The 19,801-nt window shown below is 47.7% G+C and overlaps 1 protein-coding gene across 2 annotated transcripts in view; it reads left to right on the plus strand.

Moving 5' to 3' along the window:
- Nucleotides 1-4,189: 4,189 nt before the first annotated feature.
- The window catches only part of LMAN2 (lectin, mannose binding 2), a 57,242-nt gene continuing 41,630 nt past the window's right edge, over nucleotides 4,190-19,801 (plus strand). The window contains exons 1-7 of one of the 2 annotated variants that reach the window (XM_070517028.1): nucleotides 4,190-5,113; nucleotides 5,282-5,400; nucleotides 14,685-14,802; nucleotides 15,482-15,561; nucleotides 15,744-15,905; nucleotides 16,009-16,123; nucleotides 18,915-19,034. In XM_070517028.1, the coding sequence (XP_070373129.1) occupies nucleotides 4,912-5,113; nucleotides 5,282-5,400; nucleotides 14,685-14,802; nucleotides 15,482-15,561; nucleotides 15,744-15,905; nucleotides 16,009-16,123; nucleotides 18,915-19,034 (916 nt within the window). In that variant the 5' untranslated portion in view covers nucleotides 4,190-4,911. The remainder of the gene's footprint in view (nucleotides 5,114-5,281; nucleotides 5,401-14,684; nucleotides 14,803-15,481; nucleotides 15,562-15,743; nucleotides 15,906-16,008; nucleotides 16,124-18,914; nucleotides 19,035-19,801) is intronic. The other variant, XM_014834852.3, reaches the window with a different exon arrangement.

Consider the following 19,801-nt stretch of genomic DNA (forward strand, 5'->3'; position numbering starts at 1 on the left):
TGTGACAGGCACAACTGTACACAAGCACATATGTACTCAGACACGCCAGTGACCTGTGCAACCAGGTATGCTCACGCTTGCCCACCTGAGCACGGGAATGGATCAGGTACTCTGTGCCCAGAGACGCATATGCATTCACACTCGCTCACATAACAATCCCAGCCCGGTGCGGTACAGTCGACTGAAGAGTGGAGCCTGCCCTCTCAGCCCCGGCCCAGTCCCGGGTGACCTCAGGGCCTTCAGCCAGAGTGCCCAGTTTGCCTCTTTCTTACACATGCATGTACCCACTACAAGGACTTGTGTTTTACTCTAAGTATTGGCTTACTTAGAGCCCTCGAGTTGCCCACTGCTTCTGTTTGGGCCCCTCTCTACAGGGACAAGGTGACACTCACTTTCCTACTCTATTCTCTACCTCACTGCCCCCTTCTAGGGCTGTAACCTGAACCCTTCAGTGGCAGAAATTGAGTGACTCTTCTCCACAAATTCATGTCCTCTTCCTCCTGGGCACATGGCTAACCTTTAACTTGCCAGGCTCCCTTGCAGTCAGGTGTGGCCAGATGATACAGCCGTGTTGCTTAACGACAAGGATACATTCTGATCTAATCTAATCTAATCGTTGTTAGGCGATTTCGTCCTCGTGTGGGCATCACGGAGTGTAGTTACGCAAACCTAGATGGTATAGCCTGCCGCACACGTGGGCTACATGGCCTAGCCTATTGCTCCTAGGCTACAAACCCAGACAGCAGGTTACTGTACCCAATACTGTAGGCGACTGCAACTCAATGGTCTCTGTGTATCTAAACAGAAAAGATATAATAAAATACAGTATAAAAGATAACAAATAGTACGCCTGTATAGGGCACTGACCGTGAATGGAGCCTGCAGCACTGGAAGTTGCTCTGGGTGAGTCAGTGAGCGAGTGGTGAGTGAGTGTGAAGGCCTGGGACCCTACTGTACACAACTGCAGACTTAGAAACGCTGGACACTTAGGCTACACTAAATTTATAAAACAGTATTTTTATGTCTTTAATAATAAATTAGCCTTAGCTTACTGTAACTTTTTTACGTCATAAATTTTTTTCATTTTTTAAACTTTTTGACTCTTTTGTAATAACACAGCTCAAAACACAAACACACTGTGTACAGCTGTACAAACACATTTTCTTTCTTTACATCCTTATTCTATAAGCTCTTTTTATTTTTAAAATCTTTCCTTTTTCTCTTTACTTTTTAAACTTTTTGTTAAAAACCAAGGCACAAGCACACACTTTAGCCCAGGCGGACACAGGGTCAGGATCATCAATATCACCGTCCTCCACCTCCACACCTTGTCCCACTGGAAGGCCTTCAGGGGCAGTAACACTCGTGGAGCCGTCATCTCCGATGATAACAAGGCCTCTTCTGGAACACCTCCTCAAGGACCTGCCCGAGGCTCTTCTTGAGGAGGGGCCACTCTTTTCAGAAATGTGTCCGCGGTGGTTTACTTGGTTTATTTCTTTTTTTCATCATAGATTTGCTTGTAAGCAGATAATACACCACGAACATTCCTTTCTGTTAATGAAAACCTTTCAGCGTTGGGGTCCATGTTTTCAAAGTTTTTAAGGAGCTTTTTGAGGTCTGCAAAAGCTTCTGCTAACCCTTCACTGTGAATTTTCTTGAGGGTTCTTCATTTTCTTTCCTTGCCTCTTCTTTAGCTATGCTTTCCTGTTCTAGTTCCGACATCCCCTCATTAGTTAGCTCCTCAGGAACCACCTCTGGGAGCTCCTCAATGTCATCTGCCCCCACAACCGGGGTAAAGCTGTTTGCCATCTCAACCACAGCTTTGTTGACTTTTTCAGCCTCTTCACCCACAGCAAATCCTCTGAAGTCATGGACGAAAGTCTTGAGTGTCTTCTTCCAGATACACTAGGCAATAAGAATTTTTCTATTCCATTATAATCTTATGGGACCACCAACACATATGCAGTCTGTCATTGACCAAAACATCGTTATGCGACACTTAACTATAGTTCCTGCCAACTGAATGTGAGTAGGATGATCTGTGCCATTTCTGGGCCAAGGCTTTTAAGTAGTATGTGCCCTCCACATTCTCTTTTCCCCTTAGCTGGTTGGATGCAGAAGATGATGAGGTTCTAGGGGATTGTGGAGCCACAAGAAGGAAGAAGCCTGTGTCTCTGCATTAGTGCACAAAGGCAAGCCACCCATCAACAGGGAACGTTAGCTTTGGACTGTTATAGGAGCAAGAAATAAACTTTGAGCTGTTATACACATTAGGGTTTATCTATTAGAACAGCTAGCATTACCCTAGTTAACATACCGTTTCACCTAGCCCTGACTCACCTCTTTCCAGGCACCTTGCTCCAGGCCACCTAGACAGAGGGATTCAGTGAGACTTGGTGTGTGTATCAGGGGTTGTTTTGGGGCCTGGACCATTTCCAATGGTGGTCTTAATAAGGTGCATGACAGTGTCAGTGTGCCTGTGAGGGGGTTATAGGGTGCGTGATGTGAGTGGAGACTGCCCGCGTGTCTGCTGTGCCACGGATCCAAGGCGAGGCTTCAGAGGGAGCTTTATAGTTTACAGAGTCTTCTCCCAACATGACCTCATTTGATCCTCACCACCTCTTTGTGAGTGATGCTCATTATTCCCATTTTACAGATCAGCAAACAGACTCAGAGAAAAGTGAGTTGCCCAAGTTTGCACAGCAAATTAGAGATCTGCTAAACTGTGAATGTGTGTGCTTGGGGTGCCAGGAGCTGGGCCTGGGCCACCACCAGCCCAGGTGCCAACAGCTCATCTTCCTCCCTGCAAAGGCCCGATCACAGGCTCTGCCTGGGACCCCGCCTAAGGTCATCCTCTCCTGCTGAAGCAGAGATGCCTCTTTCCTCCTCCCCATCATGGATGCCAATTTCAGTTCTGACCACGTCTTCACCCCAGGGACTCCAGCCAACCATGGGCCTTCCCATCTCTTAGCCTTCACCCAGTTTTCTCTACTCCACAAGGGTGGTGGTGTACTCCCACCCCACAGAACACTGTTCTCAGCTTCTCTCTCTCTGGCTTCCCGCAGGGGATCAGTTACTGATGTTTAGTCTCCCTGTGAGACTTCTGATCCCCGTCCCGTGTGGACACCTCCCTGCTTCAGGCCTCACTCTCTCTCATCTGGTCATAATGACCTCCTATTCCACACCTGGTATACGCCTCCAATTGCTTCTCCTCACCATAGCCAGAGAAACCCACAATGGGCCATTCCCATGCTTAAAACCATCCCATTGCCTCCTGGAAAAAGACTATGTTCCTTAGTTAGGAATCGAGAACCCTTCAAGTTCTGGCCTCGGCCAAACTCTCCCCCCTACTCCTCAACCATCCAAACTGCTTCCATTCCTTATGCTTTCGGCCTTCCCTCCATGCCTTTGCATTTTCTGTTCCCTCTGCTGAGAATGACTTTCCCCTTTCTGGTAAACTCCTACTCATTCTCAATGACCCAATTCCAGGTTCTAGAACACATATTCACTCTTTCATCTTATTAATCACCTCCTATGTGCCAAGCACCATTCAGTAGTGACCACAGCTAACAAAACCCCCAGCCCTCCTGGAGGTCTAGTGGAATGTATACATCCTTGTTTGTGCAGATACAGATAAATCTCTGGAAGGGTATGCCCCGGGGGAGGGGAGTGGTATACAACACTTCCGTTGTTGTATATATATCATACATATGTATATGAATGTATTACTTTAATAATACAAAAGCTATTAAAAAATATGTGACCCAGAAAAGATGTCTCAGCACTTAATCCTGAATGAGTTCATTTATTCAAAAGGAGAGTTCTTAACATAAAATAAAAAAGGAGCAACCAATCTACCATCAAACCCTGTGATCTATAACAGGGGTCATTAATTCAAATGTCTGGAGGGACTAGACAGGTGCTGTAAATTAGTGGCCAAGGTGGAGACGAACTTATAAGAGGAAGGTGTCTGTAGGGCCTCATGGGTATAGTGTGGTTGGATCCCTTGATTTTTCCTGAGAAACTAGCAATTTGGATTTCTGATGTGAATTTAAGTCTCCTGATTTAGAAATATCAGTTGTTAAATCACTTATTGAAATAGCATAAGCAGGTAAAACAGAGCTCTATTTGGCTGCGGGCCACCAGTTTCCGACCTCTGGCCCCGGGCGGGTACTGTGATCACCTGGATGGGTCCCACAGTGCTGGGATCCCAGAACAGGATCTGGGTCTGCTCCTCCTGCTTAAACGCCACTGGGCCTGAGGAGATGGGAGCAGTCGACGCCTTCAGATAACTGGGAATTCTAGGTCTACAAAGGCGTGGAGCTGAGCGGGGCTGGAGAAGCCAGACACAGCTAAAGGCTCTCCTGGGACCACCAAATGAATCTGTGACGGCGCGGGAGTTGGAACTCAGGCCTCTGCCTTCAATTTAGAGCTCTCCTTCCCCCGGGAAAGGTTACTCCAGGGACGCAATCATAAACCAGAAGCGGAGAGGGTCGTAGTTTTCCTCCGTCCAGCCCCCGCGAGGGCCCGCCAAAACTACAAGTTCCAGCATGACGCGCTTCGCAGACGACCCTCCTGCTGTTTCCGCTCTCCCACCGCCAAACAACCCTCTGTTCCCCATTGGCTCACAAGCCTAACGTGCTGTTCCATGATTGGTTGCGGGTCTTGTCGCTCGTAAAAACGGGTTGCTGAGGCTGGCCCACAGGACACTGGGAGCCGCCAAAGAGATGGAATGACATTCGACCGGGATGCGGGCTGCTCAGCAGATAAAGCCGCCGCCCTCTCGGCTGCGAGGCTTTGCTTTTTAACTCCCGGGCGACACTAGGGTTGGAGGATTTCCGGCCGGAGGCCATTAAATGGGACACCCGGAAGGCGGAAGTCCTAGGACGGAAGTGCCGAGAGGAACGGAGAATGGCGGCGGAAGGCTGGATTTGGCTCTGGCGCTGGGGCTGGGGCCGGCGGTGCCCGGGGAGGCCCGGGCTTCCCGGTCCCGGCCCCGGCCCCACTACACCTCTACTTCTTCTTCTGTTTCTGGGGCCCGTGGCTGCGGATATAACTGACGGCAACAGTGAACACCTCAAGCGGGAGCATTCGCTCATCAAGCCCTACCAAGGTGAGGCCTGGGGCAGGAGTGAGTGCCTGGGGAGGGCGAGGCGGACAGGGTTGGGGAAGGGGGTGCCTTCTCTCCTGTGCAGAGCAGCTCTGTGGGTTTCCTGCCTCTGGCAAGGCCTGTCCTGGCATGGCCTCTTACGCACCTGTTCACGCCCGTCTCTGCGCACAGGGGTCGGTTCCAGCTCCATGCCCCTCTGGGACTTCCAAGGCAGCACTATACTCACGAGCCAGTACGTGCGTCTGACCCCTGACGAGCGCAGCAAAGAGGGCTCTATCTGGAACCACCAGGTGAGTGGTTCCCAAAAGGCGGACCCTTAAGGCAGCCCCTACTCCCCGTCTCCGCAGCAGCCCTTGGTTTGAAGGCTAGCCCCAACCTTCCCCATCTTGGTCACACCCACCAGTGGTAGCAGATAGTGGCTGTTGAAGTTACTGTGTGTCAGGAGCTGTGCTTGACGCCTTACACTGTTGTCGCTTAATTCCTTCAAGAGCCCCATGAAGTAAGAGATGTTATCTCCATTTTACTGACTAAGAAGCTAGGGCTCAGAGTTGAAAGTCCTTACCCAAAGTCACACAGCCCGTGAGTAGTGTCAGACTGTCTGAATTGAACCCTCTCAGTAGTAGGATAAATGGAATGAACGGGATTTTTATTGGGTATTTTGCTGTGTGTTAGGCGCTGACCTCAATATGCATTATTGCATTTCATTCTCAATCAGGCTGTTTCATATAGATGGTTATTGTGACTTTATGCAGAGCTAACACAGACAGTGAATGGCGGAAACAGTACTTAAACTCTGATCTATCTGATCGTGCAGCCCAGCAATTGACTGGTTGCGCTTGACAACACCCCAGCCCCCACCCCAACAGTGGCGGAACCCCTTAGAAATACTTGGCAGACTCAGTCCCCTTCCCGAGTGCTTGGTTGAGGGTCTTGTCATCAGTGGTATGGAGGGACTGGACATGTGGTCAGTTGTAGTTTCTGTGACCTTTGCTCCAGAGGTCAGGGAGCCTCAGGTGTCACTGGCATGTCATACGTGAGCAGTGTCCAAGATCAGCTGCTGTGCAGACCCCACACTGAGGAAGTATGGGTCAGGAAGGGGGCGAAACGGGAATAATTTTGTACTGGGTCACAGCGTGGGGCAGAAGCTGCTCCTGCTCCAGCCTGCCTGATCCCAACCTTTCCTCTGGCTTAAGCTGTTGGCCAGTGTCCTAGTTTTCTCTGTCACCTTGCCCTTTGGTCCCTTCTAGTTGATGTCTCCATTTAGTTCTCAGAGCCCACACTGTCCTAGTGTTGCCTCATCTGCCTGTCCCCTCACCTCCTCCTCTCCTTCCATCTGGGGGCATCTGGAGTTACTTTCTTGAGCTTTCACTTTGATCCTCAGAGCCTGGGATCTCCTGGGAAGGGACAGACATGCGTTATGTCTATGTAGTCTGGCCCCTCGTGCCTGGCATCTCCTGTCATTCGCTCCGTTCATTTTGTTCCAGTCTCTCTGGCTGCCTTCTTGCCTCAGGACCTTTGCACTTGTTGTTCCTCTGTCTGGGACACTGCCTCCTGGTTCTTCATGCCTGCTTGGTTCCTTTCATCTGTTAAGTCTCAGCTCGAGTGCCACCCACTCAGAGAGTACTTCAATAACTACTGTATCTCTTCGGAGTCGCGTTTTGTCACGTTATTCTGTCTGGGGCTTTCAGATAATTTTTAAAAATGATAACATAGTCTTATATTTTTCATGGAAATGAGTTCAGTATGGCATTGAATTTTTTTTTTTTTTAAGTCAGGTACAAGTAGTGCTGGAACTGTTAGAAATTGGTTCAGTCACAAGTAAATTATGGTTTTAGGTAGCTAATGGTTGATGTTGTCAGTGGCAGGCGATGTCACAGGGCTGAGAGCGTTTTGCACTTGCCTTCATTGAATTTTCACAGTCTGGAAGATAACTGTCTTCCTTCCCCCCATCTCCCTCTTCAGCTCCATGGATCTTTTGTTTTTGGCCATGTAGATAGTCCTTAAAGGGTTGGACTGTTTCCTATAATTCTTGATGAAATTGCTTAGAACTCTTAGAATTTTCTGCCCATTGTTTCCCAAGAACCACCTCTTCCTTTGCTGGGCTGGAGAGATGGCTTCTGGACTTTTTCTCGTTCCTTTCACTCACTCTGCCTGGGAGAGGCCCTAAATCAGGAGACACTCCCGAGCACTGCTGTCTTGCGAGCAGCAGAGATGAGACAAAGCTCTTGCCGTGGCGCGGGGGCGGAGTGGTCCAGATGAAGGAGTGGCCCAGTGGTGACTGATGGCTGGAGCACAGGACATGGGGAAGCCCGAGGGGCTGGTCAGGCCCATCCTGCGGGGACTTGTGTGGAGGCTGCAGCAGTGGCATTTAAGCTTTTTTTGCTGATGTACTGTCTGAAAGTATATACCCTCTTGCACTTTTTAAATGTTGCTATCCAGAATTATCATATAATTTGCATAATACTTGCAAAGGATGTAGTTCCAGCATGCCTTAAATATTGCTGTTTCAAAATAAAACTGTTCAGTACTCTTAAGTGTATTCACTGGAATCTGAATATTGCGACTTGATATCCACTCTTTTAATCACTATGAATGGGCCCAAATTGTGCCTCAATTTTTTTTATTAAACTTGTATTTTCATTTCATTTCCCACACAGAATTTTATCCTAATGCAGTATATTTAATACTTGAAAATCTGTTATTGATTAGCGTATCATATTCCTCTGCAACTAAAATTAAGTGTAATAATTTAAACTTTTTAACTTCGTTGGGACCTTGAAATTAATTTTTAATATTTTCTTTGGAATTATTATAATTATTGTCAGTACACAATTTATCAAAAGAAATGCATTACACAGTTTTTGAATAATTATTATACAAAAGGAAAAAATTATTGAAATGCATCTCAGTGACCTGTCGTCCCCCCACCCATGTCTGGATGGATGTTACTGACAGAATGAGACAGGCCTCAGCACCGCTTCTGCTTTTTGTTTTTATAGATGTGAATGCTCAGCATCTCTGTTCACTTAAATAGTAGACAGAGATGCAGGGAGTTTTGTTATAGCAGAGTCCCTCAATATTTTGAACTTCTTTTGATTTATAAACCCCAAATCATGTAGTGGTCTTCATCAGAATTTTTAATTATGTATCAGTTGACTGTTGGGTTAGCTCTCCCTTCCTCTTTGTTACAAAGACATGGAAACCACCCATCTCTAAAATGGGCTGTGACTACCAGGTGATTCTGATTTAGTTGACCTGGGGGAGGGCCAGGGCATTAAGATTTCTGAGCTCCCCCGGTGGCTCGGCTGTGCAGCCAGCGTGGAGAACCATGACCATGTCATATTCTGCCCCCCAGAACAGCTTCTGACTCACACCTCACCTGCTTGAAGTCCTTCAGAGGCTTTGTATTATCTCTGTTGTATTATTTCTGTCTGCTGCTCTGCAGTCTTCAATTTGCATACGTGGAGACTTTCTGGGGCCTGGAGAGTGTTGCCGGATCAGTTTCTAGGTCCTCAGCTTCCTTGTGTACTTTTCTTGAAACTGATCTCCCTGTGAACAGGCCTGGACGGGAGGTCGGTTTTCCTTTCTGACCTCCCCGTTCACAGTTGCTCTTCTGCTGGGAGGCCCGCCTCGCACCAGCCTGGGGCCTTATCTCAGCGCGGTATTCCCAGGTGCAGAGAACTCCTGCGCACCAAAGAGACCGTTTGAAATCTGGTTTCTGGGCTGACTTGTATTTGTGAGATATGTGTTAAAATTTTTTTCAAATATATGAGGGCTTTTCTAGTTATCTTTTTAAAAAGTTATTATTATTGATGTCTAGTTTAATTTCATCAGGGTCAAGGAACATGCTCTGTGATTTCAGTCCTTAAAGGTCTGTTGAGATTTGCAAATAGTTAGGATTTTTGGAAGACTGTTTCGTATATGCTTGCAAACATGTGGACTCTCTGCTAGGTGAGCATAGTGTGCCGTTTAGGTCCTTAGGTCAAGTTTGCTAATTGGGTTCAAATCTCTCTGTCCTTCCTGACATTTTTGCTTTTTTTTTTTTAAGTTACTAAGAGAGGTGTGTTAAAATGTCCGTCTGTGGATTTGTCTTTATCTTTGTAGTTCTGTCAGTTTCTGCTCTATTGGTAAATAAAATATATGCTTTATATATATGTTTTTATCAGGCCAAAGTTTTCCTGGTTAAATGGAATCTTTTGTTGTTAAGAAGATTCCCCCTTTAAACTTGGTTATTTGTATAGCTGCATGAGCTTGCTTTTGGTGAGTATTTGCATCTCTATCCTCCTACTTTCTTTTTCCCTTTTCTTTGTGTTTTAGAGATGTCTCTTGCAACCAGCGCATAATTAGGCTTTTGGGGGGTTATTTGTTTATTTTTATTGTGGTAAAATACATATAACATAAAATTTACCGTTTTAACTTTTTATTTTATTTTTTTTACTTTTAAATAATTTAATTTATGAAACTATTCTCTTCAGTAGAATACACATTGGCATTGAAACAGTGTTTAAAATCGTAACGGCAGGGCCGGCCCAGTGGCATAGTGATTAAGTTTGCGCACTCTTCTTCGGTGGCCCAGAGTTCACCAGTTTGGATCCCAGGCACAGACCTACCCACATACAAAATAGAGGAAGATTGGCACAGATGTTAGCTTAGGGCCAATCTTCCTCACCAAAAAAAAAAAAAAAAAAAAAAGTTAATGGCTACTACAAAAAATTAGTTTTGATTATTATATTTGTGTATCTGCACATGTGAAAGAAAATAAAATTCCTAAAACATTTTTTTACTGTGGCAAAATGTATATAACATAAAATTTATGATCTTAACCATTTTTAAGTGTTCAGTTTGGTGGCATTACGTACTTTATTGTGTAGCCCTTACCACTATCCATCTCTAGAACTTTTTTATCTTGCCAAACTGAAACACTATACTTATGAAACACTAACTCCCCATTTCCCGCTCCCCATAGACCCTGGTAAGCAGTATTCTACTTTCTGTTGCTGAATTTGACTATTCTAGGGACCTCATATAAATGGAATCATAGAATATTTGTCTGTGTCTGGCTTATTTCAATAGCATGCTGTCTTCAGGGTTCATCCACGTTGTAGCGTGTGTCAGTACTTCATTCCTTTTATGGCTGAATAACATTCCTGTGTGTGTGTGTGTGTGTGTGTGTGTGTGTGTACACCACATTTTGTTTATCCCTTCATCTGTTGGTGGACATGTGGGTTTCCACCTTTTGGCTATTGTGAAAAATGCTGCTGTGAACATGAGTGTACATGAATGAATGTTCGAGTCCCTTGGCTTTAGTTATGTTGGGTCTATACCTAGGAAATAGAATTGCGGGATCATATGGTAATTCTATGTTTAACTTTTTGAGGGCCACCAAACTGTTTTTCCATAGCGACTACACCACTTTACGTTCCCACCAGCAATGCACAAGGGTTCCAATTTCTCCACACCCTCACCAACACTTATTTTTCTGTTTTTTCTGATAATAACCATCCTAGTGGGTGTAAAGTGGTATCTTGTGATTTTGGTTTGCATTTCTCTAATAACTAATGATGTTAAACATCTTCTCATGTGCTTATTGGCTATTTTGTGTATCTACTTCTTTGGAGAAATGTCTGTTCAAGTCCTTTGCCCATTTTTTAATTGACATTTTTTTTTTTTTTGAGGAAGATTAGCTCTGAGCTAACATCTGCCACCAGTCCTCCTCTTTTTGCTGAGGAAGACTAGCCCAGAGGTAACATCTGTGCCCATCTTCCTCCATTTTATGTGGGACGCCTACCACAGCATGGCCTGACAAGCGGTGCATAGATCCACACCTGGCATCTGTACCAGTGAACCCGGGGCCACCAAAGTGGAACGTGTGCGCTTAACTGCTGCACCACCAGCCAGCCCCACAATTGAGTTGTTTTTTCGTTTTGAGTTTTGGGACTTCTCTGTATGTTCTGGGTATTAATCCTTTATCAGATAGATGACTTGGGAATATTTTCTTCCATTCTGTGGGTTGTCTTTTCACTCTCTTGGTGTTCTTTGTTATGCAAAAGTTTTTAATTTTGATAAAATCCAACTTTTTTTGTCTGTATTTTGGTGTTGTATCCAAGAAATCTTGCTAAATCCAATGTTGAAGATTTTCCCCTGAGCTTTCTTCTAAGAGTTTTATAGTTTTAGCTGTTAAGTTTCAGTCTTTGATCCTTTATTTACTTTTTTTTTTTTTTAAAGTTTTTTTTATTTTTTCCTTTTTCTCCCCAAAGCCCCCCGGTACATAGTTGTGTATTCTTCGTTGTGGGTTCTTCTGGTTGTGGCATGTGGGACGCTGCCTCAGCGTGGTCTGATGAGCAGTGCCATGTCCGCGCCCAGGATTCGAACTAATGAAACACTGGGCCGCCTGCAGCAGAGCGCGCGCACTTAACCACTTGGCCACGGGGCCAGCCCCCTTTTATTTACTTTTTAAATTAAACTTTTTATTTTGAGACAGTTGTTGATGCACGTGGCTGTTCTCTGTTCGTCTTTCTTTCTGGTCTTCTTTTTGGTTGGTTAGTTTTTACTCTTCTATTAGCTTGAAAGTTCTGTGCTTGTTTCCCAATTTTTTAGTGGTTACTGTAGAGTTTAAAACACCAGCCGTGTTTTCCCAAAGTCTAATTGTAATGTGTACCTTCATCCTGGACAATGTGGGGGTCTTCAAACGTGTTAACTCCATTTACCCCATTGTTGTCATTTATTTTAATGCTTTCTATTTTAAATCACATGAAACATTGTTTTCTGCAGTCAAATATTTACTTAGATTTTTACCCTCATACTTACTGTATTTGTTGCTCTTTATTCCTCCCTGAATCTCTGACTTTACATCTGATCTGGATCATTCTCCTTCTCCTAGAAGAGTAAAAGAAAGTTTTAATTTATCTGAAAATGTCTTAATTTCACCTTCATTCTTGAAGGATACATTTGTAGGTATGGAATCCTCTGCTGATTGTTATTTTCTTTCAGCTCTAAATATATCCATCTGTAGTCTTCTTCCTTCTAGCATTTCTGTTGAGAAGGCTAATTGTAGCTCCTTTGAAGGTAATCTGTCTTTTTTCCCTTCTCGTTGCTCTTAAGAGTGTATGCTTTTCTCTGCTTGGCTCCTCCCTCCCTTCCTTTTTCACGTGCCTAGGGATGGTCTTCTTTTTATTTGTCTCCTTTGGTTTTGTAAGACTTAAGATTTGTGGCATAATGTCTGAATCAGTTTTATGAAGTGCTCTGATATTTCTGTAAGTTTTTCTTTGCCCTGTTCTCTTGCTGCACATTCTGAAACTCCAGTTAGACATGTCTGAGCCTTTCTCGCTCCTTCCTGTCTCTCACCCACAATTTTGTATCTATCATGCTTTTGTTCTCTGCTTCATTCTGCATGTTTTTATCTGACTGGACTTGAGTTCACTAATTCTCTTTTTATCTGTTTTTAATCTGTTGAAAATCTATCCATTATATTGTTAATTTCGGTTATTGTATTTTTTAGTTCTGGAACTTTTGTAGTAGGATTTTTGAAAAGTTCAGTTTTCTACCAAAATTCTCAATCTTGTCTTTTATCTCCTTGAATATGATAAACTAGTTCTTTGAAAGGCCAGTGTCCAGAGTTCCTGTCAACTTCCTCCCTCCCTCCCTCCCTCTGGTTTCTGTTCAGATGTTATCTCTTCATGTGCCTGATATTTTTGATTGTGTACCACATATTGTATTTATAAGATTTTTTTGTTAAAAAATTTGAGGCTGAGGCAAGTCTCTTTCGTCCAGTGTAGGACTGAGAGAACTCAAAGCTGAGGTGCAGCCCCTGGGAGGAGCTTTCTTGTTCATCCTTACTTTTGGCCTGCAGCCTTCGTGGTCCCAGCCCAAAGCAAGGTTGTTTCACTAGGCCTTCCACGCGCTCAGCAGCCTTGGCCTCAGATTCTTTGTCTGTCCTTGGAGCTGGTTCTCGGTGCCTGTCAGTTGCCCCTCTGGAATCTGCAGCTTCTCCCTGGCCAGTGGACCGTCAAGAACCGGGAAGGCTGATTTCACACCATTTGCAGGCTGTTGTCTGGGGCCGCGGCTGGGTCTCCTCACCTGGGTTCCCGGTATCCAAGCCGGAACGTGAGTCTGATGAATCAGTGAACACACAAGCCAGATCGCCCATGATGGGGTGGAAAGTTTTTTATTTGTGATTTGAGTTTTTTATGATTACAGACGTAATATGTTCATTATACAAAATTTAAATGCAAAAAGTAAACATTTCTTGAGTTCCTCTCCCAAAGTCACCTAACTGTTAATGTTGGTTATTCCTTTCATTTTTTTTTTCTCTACACATGTACTAATTTTTTTCTTTTTCAAAAATGAGAACATAGCACTGATACTGTTTTCTAACTTACTTTTCCTCTCTTAGTATCTTTGATATCTTTAAGTGTAAGTGCTTATGGGTCAGCCTCGTTCTGTTAAAAAGCTACAACAGCCAGATTGCCCCCAACAAGACGGGAGCACTCCAGTCCCACTGGTTGTTTGAGAGTGTGTGTTTCTCTCTATCCTTGTCTACGTTGGTGTTAATGATCTCTTTAGTACTTGCCAATCTCATAGGTCAACGTGATCTTGTTTTAGTTTGCCCTTCTGATGGGCCTTTGTTTAATCCTTGCTCACATACTCATGACTTCCCCTCAGTGGATTCTTGTCAAATATGTGTCGACACCTTAGTTTTCACTAGCAACTTCCTGGTGGGTGAGGCCAGGCAGTTTCCCTTGCTGTGGCAGTGCCCAGCTCTGTACCTGGTGTTCCTGGCTGCCATGAAGCGTCTGCCTCTTCTCACATTACAGTAGCTCAGAGGCCCCAGAGCAGGACCCTTCCAGCCCCCAGCCCTTGTGCTGTCACCACACTGGGGCTGGGCTGGGTCTGCAAGAGGCAGGAGGTATGCCGGCCAAGAGCTTGGGGTTTGGAGTCAGCCAGACCGGGTCTTGAGTTCCTCAGTTTGGTAGATTGGTTAGGAGGGAAGGCAGGAGGGGTGGGAGGCCAGAAAGGAGTCGGTGCACCTTGTATTAAAGGCCTGAAGGCCATGGGTGGTAGAGAAGACGGAGCACAAGTTTCCCAGTCAGACCCCTGGGTGTGGATCAAGACTATTCATTTACCTGCCGTGGACAAGCTATTATGTCTCTGACTGTGGTTTCCTCTTTATAAAATATGTGACTCAAATAGGGGTAAGTAATCCTTCCGTAAGATCCCAGGGCAGGAACAGTGGGGACGGAGAGAAAACAGGGCTAACAGGTTTGGCTGGGGTTGAGGAAAGTGGATCAAAGTATGAGAACCACCCGGGAGAGGACTGGGCAGGGGTGGGTGGAGTCTGGGCCTCAGGCAGCCTTGGGGCATTGTGCCCTCCCCCTCCCCACCTGGGAGGCCCAGCAGCCCCCTCCCTTCCTGCTGAGAATACTGAGGGGCTGTTGTCAGTGGTTCTTATGACCCTGCTGTCTGGCCCTGTTCCAAGCAGTGCCCTGTGTCACTGGGGGAGGGCCTGGGCCAAGTCACCTCCAGCTGGCAGGAAGGCCCTGGGAGGTCTGAGCAGCCGTCTCTGATCCCCCTCCAGCCTTGCTTCCTCAAGGACTGGGAGATGCACGTCCACTTCAAAGTCCATGGCACAGGGAAGAAGAATCTCCATGGAGACGGCATCGCCTTGTGGTACACCCGGGACCGCCTGGTGCCAGGTAGGGTGGCGCTCACTGGTGGGGGCATCTGTGGTCATGGGTCCTCCACTCTGCACCCTCTTGTTAGGGCGCTGCTCCTGCTCCTCCTTTTTGAGGAAACCTGGGAACTCAAGGCGGCTCGGGGGGAGTGTCCCTTTGGGAAGAGGAGCTGCTGGATCCTGCAGCTTAACTCGGTGCCCCGCTGTGGCCTGGCCTTACATTCAGCTGAGAACCTGGGAAAGAGAAGGAATCTGTAGGGGGTGGTGTCAGGAGTGCAGCACAGAGGACTCAAGTTTGAAGAAGCCTGAATTGTGAGGGGATAGCATCTGGCCGTGTGCTCTGAGGAGTCAGGTGACAGGGATATCCAGCCTGTGAAGAACAGGGCTATGCAGGAAGTACCCCTCCAGAGGGAGGTCTCATGCTCTAATGTAGGGGTCAGCAACTTTCTGTCAGGGGCCGAAGGGGAGACATTTTAGGCTTTGAGGGCCAAATGAAGTGTCAGACACATAATCTTCTCTGTTTTTGTTTTCTTTTAAATAACCCTTTGAAATAATAGAATGGTAAAAACCATTCTTAGCTGTAAAATATGTGGCCATGTGTCTTCTCTTGCTCCCAGCCATATGAGCATTACTTTGTCCTTCAGGTACCCAGGGGGCAATGCCAGTTTCTCCCATTACGAGAGCATCTCCTTCTATTTCAGGGCCTGTGTTTGGAAGCAAAGACAACTTCCATGGCTTAGCCATCTTCCTGGATACGTATCCCAATGATGAGACCACAGAGGTAGGCCCGGCTCTCTCCTGCAGAGCAGGCCAAGCACGGCTGGGCAGTTGGCCGGGGGATGGGGACTGGGACTTCTCCCTGGTCCCTGCACAGAAACAGCCTCCGGGGATTGGGGTGGTGGGTGCCCCTGCTGCCTCCCACAGGTGGGGCTGCCTGTGGAGTAACTGGTATCTTGGTCTCAGCGTGTGTTCCCGTACATCTCGGTGATGGTGAACAATGGCTCCCTGTCCTACGACCATAGCAAGGACGGCCGCTGGACGGAGCTGGCAGGCTGCACAGCCGACTTTCGCAACCGCGAGCATGACACCTTCCTGGCTGTGCGCTATTCCCGGGGCCGTCTGACGGTAAGCGGGGTTGGGAGCACCTCTGCCTACGCCGGTGCTGCAGGAGCTCAGGAAGGCGGGCAGTCCGGGCCTGGGGTGTGTTTGACCTGCTGGCTGGCTGCAGGTGATGACTGACTTGGAGGACAAGAATGAGTGGAAGAACTGCATCGACATCACGGGGGTGCGCCTGCCCACCGGCTACTACTTTGGAGCCTCGGCCGGCACCGGTGACCTGTCTGGTGAGTGTTTGGGCTGTCTCGATCTTGACCTTCCCTGGTGCGTTGGGAGCATGTGACACAGTTGATCGCTTTCCTTCTTGAGCTTCTCTTATTTGGTTCCACACTTGCCTAGGGTTCTTCCTCCTCTTCCCAATGTCTGTAAATGTCGGCACGCCCAGGACTGTCAGTGAGGGATCCCTTGGTGATCTTCTCTCTCTTTAGGAGCTAGGAGGCTTTGAGTCTGGACACTGTAGACTCCCACATTTCCATCTCCAGACCTATGTCAGCAACAACCTGCTTAGCATCTCCACCTAGATGCCCAACAGGCATCTCAGCCTTCACGTGACCACAACTGAAGACCACATCTTGTCACTAAGACGTAAATGGCACCTCTGTCCTAGTAGTTCAGGCTAAAAAACCTTGATGTCATTCTGCACTCTCCTGTTTCTCTCACATGCTACCTCTCATCCATTGGCGAGTCCTGCTGGCTTTGTCTTCACAGTTCAGCAGACCACTTCTTATCCACCCTTTCCTACCTGGCAGGTCCAGGCCACCATCCTCTCTCTTGGACGACTGCAGGAGCCTCCCCAGTGGTAGCCCCCTTCCGCACCAGCCCCCAACAGTCTCTCCCAGCACAGCAGTCAGAGCCGTCCAGTTAGAGCTCTCGTGAGGTCTTGCCACTCCTCTGCTCAGAGGTCTGCAGTGGCTCTTGTCTCACTCGGAGTCAAGGCCACTGTCGTCCCAGCAGTGGTCTGCTAGGCCCTGTGTGCTGGCGCCTCCTGCACCCCATTGCCTCTGACTCATTGCTCCCTGCTCCTTGTTCACATTGCCTCCAGCTGTTCAGATGTACCAGCACCCTCTTGGCTCAGGCCTTTGTACTTGCATCTCCTCAAGTACCTTCATCTCCTTCAAGTCTTTCTCAGATGTCACTTCCTCAGTGGGGCCTTCCCTGAGTCACAGTCGCCCCCCGCCCCCAGTCTCCTGCACACTCTCCATCACCTTTCCCAGCTTTGTTTTTCTTTGTAGCACTTACCCATCTTGGAATCTCCTGTGTAGTTTATTTCATTGTCTGCATCCCCCTCACTGAACTGTAAGCTCCATAAGTCAGGGCTCTGTCTTGTTTGGCCCACTCTGAGTACTCTGTAAGCACTGGCTGCTACCGGCCTCCACAGGCCTCGCTGGGCCAGCAGGCCTGGGTGGCACTTGAGGGTGGTCCTTGGCCACGGTCCTCTGTCCTCTTCTCAGGGCCCTCAGAAGGCACCAGGCCCGAGGCCAGCTCCTCCCCGCCAAAATTGGGAAGCAGCATGGAGGCCCGAGAGAGGGCTTGTTTATCCTCAGGACAGACCTTTCCAGGGCCTGTGATCCAGCCAGTGTCCAGGAGCTTCCCCCTCACTGTGTGAGAGTCTGGGGCCACTTGGTCCCCAGAGTGTTCATTGTTTGGGGCTTTATTTTAAAGTTTTTAATGTGGTAATTTCACTTGTATACCAAAAGAGGGAGAATGGTCCAATAAGCCCCCTCATTCCTATTACCCAGCTTCAGGTAGTGATTACCTGGCAGTCAATTACCAGTTCATTGCCAATCTTGTTTCATCTATGGATCCACCATAACCCTTCTCCGTGACCTTGAATTTTCATCTGACAGAATTTCAGTATCTGTTATGAGAAGGTTCTGGAACAGCCAAATCTGTGGCGGGTGGATGCTCTCTAAGCTGTTTGGAGAGGCCCAGTGAAGAGTGATAGGTCCGTGTGCATCGCAGCGTCTGACCGTTAATCGGAGTGTCGTGAATGCCAGCTCTGCACCAGGCTCCTCAGGCAGTCACGTGATGTGTTCCTAGGTAGGGAGCAGTCTCTTTCCCCTTGTACTCAACTGAGACTGTTGGGAATTTGAGAGTTGAAGGCATTTTCCCAAGATCACACACCCAGGAACCGAGAGAGCTCAGACAGGAACTGAGCTCCAGAGTTGATGCTGGTCCCTGGGCATTCAGGGCTGTCAGGTACCACCTGACCGCCAGGTCCTTGCTCTTTAGGATCTTCCATTTCCAAGCCTTTCCTTAGATTCCAGTTGTTAGCTGAGCTTATAATGGGAGTCAGGCTGACAGAGAGGCTTGTCTTGGCTCAAAGCCTCAACCTCCCCATCTCAAAAATGGGTGATTACAATTAGCATCAAGCAGAGGTTCTCCTGCCTGTACTGGTTAGACTGGGCGTTTCCCAAGTCTCCTCAGGTGCAGTCACTGACCATGTATTGGGGCTGAGCCCTCAGCACGTTGCCGAGTCGTTGATCAGCATCCTGTACTTGGGTCTCTGTTTCAGGAATGTCTGGTGGCTGCCTGCCCTCAGGGGGATCAGGCTTCTCAACCAGCCGTAGAGTGATGCACGGAGCCTTATCTGGCTCTGTTTTCAAGTTCATGCTGCCTGCCAGGCAGTGTGTCTTCCGCGTCGTGTCTGCTGTCTCACTGACCTTCCACGACACCCATGCAAGATGGAGATTATGACCTCCATTTAGAAAAGGGGAAGCTGACCCCAGATTTAGGCCTGGATGATTTTGACTGTAAAACCCATGTTTTTTTCTGTCCACTCTGTCTCCTCCCAGGTTTCTGTTGCTGAGTTCTGGAGGTACTCAGGGTAATCCAGCCCCTGAATTACTGCCTGCTGGGGGCGGCCAGAGGTCACTGGGAAGAAAATATGCCCAGTGATGAGCAGGAGCCGGGTTCTCCCTGGGGGATCTGGCCACTTCATGTCGCTGGGGAGGGGCACGGGCCATGCTCCCTGAGGGGGGCTCCAGCCCCCTTACAGGCTAACTCTCCATCCTGCAGATAATCATGACATCATCTCCATGAAGCTGTTCCAGCTGATGGTAGAGCACACACCTGACGAGGAAAACATTGACTGGACCAAGATCGAGCCCAGCGTCAATTTCCTAAAGTCGCCCAAAGGTACATGTGTGCAGCCCCTCCTGGCTTGGGTGGCCTGGCGTGGGGCTAGGCCCGGGGCCAGCTTGGGCAAGTACCTGTGGTCCACCTGCCCTTGCCTAGTCCAGCTGTGGTTGTGGCTGTGGCCTGGGCTCTTAGATCAGCAGTCAGTGCTAATAAGCAGCTGTGTGAGCACCTGTGTCTGCTGCTTCCTGCACTCGGTGCTGGGATAATGGCCAGGAAAGCCAAAGGGGCCAGTTTGTTGGTATAGACGTAGAGGTGTAGATGGCATGAGGGGCACTCTGATACCACACATGCGTGACGTCAGTGTACGGTCTGGCAGTTAGGTCTTGCCACTGGCCAGGGCAACCGATCTCCCAGGTTTCCTCAGCTAGAAAGGATTCGAATATGAGTTTTTGCAAAACCCCAAAGCCTGGGCTCTTGCCATGGCACTGGTTAGCCCCCACTCCACCCTCAGAGCAAAGATTCTGGTTGGGGAAGAGAGGCCCCTGTGTGTGGAAAAGTCCACCCTCAGAACCCTGAAGTCGTACCTGTGGGCTCAGGGCAGGGCACTGAGAGGCCTCTCAGCCCAGCCCACGGTCACCATGTGGTGGGTGAGCCAGAGTAGAATTCAGCGTTTTATTCGACATCTCACTTTTTTACAATTCAAATTGCTTTTAAATGTTTTGGGGGCCAAACAAATCCTGCCATACAACACTGTTTTGCAACCTTCAGTTGAGGTGTTTCTGGCTGCCGAGGGCTTTCAGAGACATCATCTTCTCTGACTCCCC

Source organism: Equus asinus, chromosome 9, assembly GCF_041296235.1.
Source record: "Equus asinus isolate D_3611 breed Donkey chromosome 9, EquAss-T2T_v2, whole genome shotgun sequence".
Classification (NCBI taxonomy): domain Eukaryota; kingdom Metazoa; phylum Chordata; class Mammalia; order Perissodactyla; family Equidae; genus Equus; species Equus asinus.